Source organism: Cariama cristata, unplaced genomic scaffold (assembly GCF_000690535.1).
Source record: "Cariama cristata isolate BGI_N322 unplaced genomic scaffold, ASM69053v1 scaffold26596, whole genome shotgun sequence".
Classification (NCBI taxonomy): Eukaryota; Metazoa; Chordata; class Aves; order Cariamiformes; family Cariamidae; genus Cariama; species Cariama cristata.
In genome coordinates this window covers 3,821-5,138 of record NW_009624218.1, presented here as the reverse complement: position 1 = coordinate 5,138, position 1,318 = coordinate 3,821, and the positions used below count along the sequence as shown (strand labels likewise).

General features: G+C 59.3%; 1 protein-coding gene across 1 annotated transcript in view; it reads right to left on the bottom strand.

Annotated features, from left to right (window-relative positions):
- LOC104163944 (alpha-1-acid glycoprotein 1-like) overlaps positions 1 to 1,285 on the bottom strand; it is a 2,342-nt gene extending 1,057 nt beyond the window's left edge. Inside the window, exons 1-3 of the mRNA XM_009703100.1 lie at positions 1,175 to 1,285; positions 351 to 493; positions 56 to 126 (exon numbers count right to left, since the gene is read on the bottom strand). Coding sequence (XP_009701402.1) covers positions 56 to 126; positions 351 to 493; positions 1,175 to 1,285 — 325 coding nt within the window. The remainder of the gene's footprint in view (positions 1 to 55; positions 127 to 350; positions 494 to 1,174) is intronic.
- Between the last annotated feature and the right edge of the window lie 33 nt (positions 1,286 to 1,318).

Below are 1,318 nucleotides of genomic sequence, written 5' to 3'. Positions count from 1 at the left end.
TGGCTGCGGCTGTCCCCCTCCCCATCCCATCCCTGCGCTGTGGCCGGGGCTTTACCGTGTGTCAGGGTGGAGTTTTGCCAAAAGATGTGGATCTGGCTGGTGTTCCTCACCACGCATGTCTCGTTCCTGCGGGGCAGAGAGGTCAGATGGAGCAAACCCCCCCCCAAACTGCCCCGACCAAACCTGCAGGATTCAGAACTCGAGCTGGGCTGCAGAGCTGAAATTGCTTTGGCTTAGCTGCTCTCCAGCCCCAGATTTGTGGGGTGTCTCTGCCCAGAGAATGGCATCAGCAGGTGGAAATGTCCCTGGGGACGGGGTAACTGGGTGAGGGGGCAAATATTTGTCCTTACATTCTCATGATTTCGGTGACATTGAGCTCGTCCTCATGGCTGCCAGGAAATATGGAAAAAGTCGCATGTTTCAGCGCTTTCAGCTCCTCTAGGTGAGGAGGGTACTTGGAGGAGCCGGCGATGTAGATCCAGTGTCCCAGGAGCTGCAGAGAGAAGGGGAGCGGGGAAGGGTTGGGGGGGCCCATGTTGGGTTCACCCACAGGTACCCTGTGAGTAAAAGCAGACGCTGTGCCCTGCTGTCCTGCGGCCACGAGCACCCCTGGTAGGTGACCGCCCTGGGCAGGATCTGGGCCAAGTGAGGGGCTCTTGGTTTCATCCCCTCCCTGACAAGGTGATGCTCCAGCCCTGGGCATGGCCAACGTGTTTCTGCAGTGCTGCCCCTCCTGCTCCGTGCCCAGCTCTCACTGCTTGCTTCCCATGAAATATCCCCAAGGGACGAAATGCTCTTTATCCAGTGAAGGGTTTTGCGGATGGAGGTTCGTGACCCAAGTCTCTGTCCCTCGAATGACTTAAAATCGAGTGGCGAAGCACTGGGGATGGTGCTGCCCAGACTGGTTTGCGCAGGGAGATGGAAGCAGGAGCCCCCCCCAAAGCAACTGCTCCCGAGATTATGGGTGCAGAACTGCAACGCTTCACCCCCTCCCCACGCTCCTGTGCAGCAATCTCGATTCATTTTTATTTTTTTTTAGGAAAATAAGCAGGGACCAGCAGTGAGATAAGCACTGAGCTGCCAGTTGGGTTCATAACCCCTTCCCACACCCACAACGACCAGCGATGCTGATAGGAAAGGAGAGGAGGTCACCCCGGCTGCGGGCAGGGCTTACCCGAGGGATGGTGGCATTGTCGAAGGTGACCGGGACGAGCGGGGCGCAGCTGGGGGGCTCGGCGGCGAGGGCGAGCGACAGCCCCAGGAGGAAGGCGAGGGGGGCCAGCATCGCCTGGCCGGCGGAGAGGAGGCGCCCGCTCTG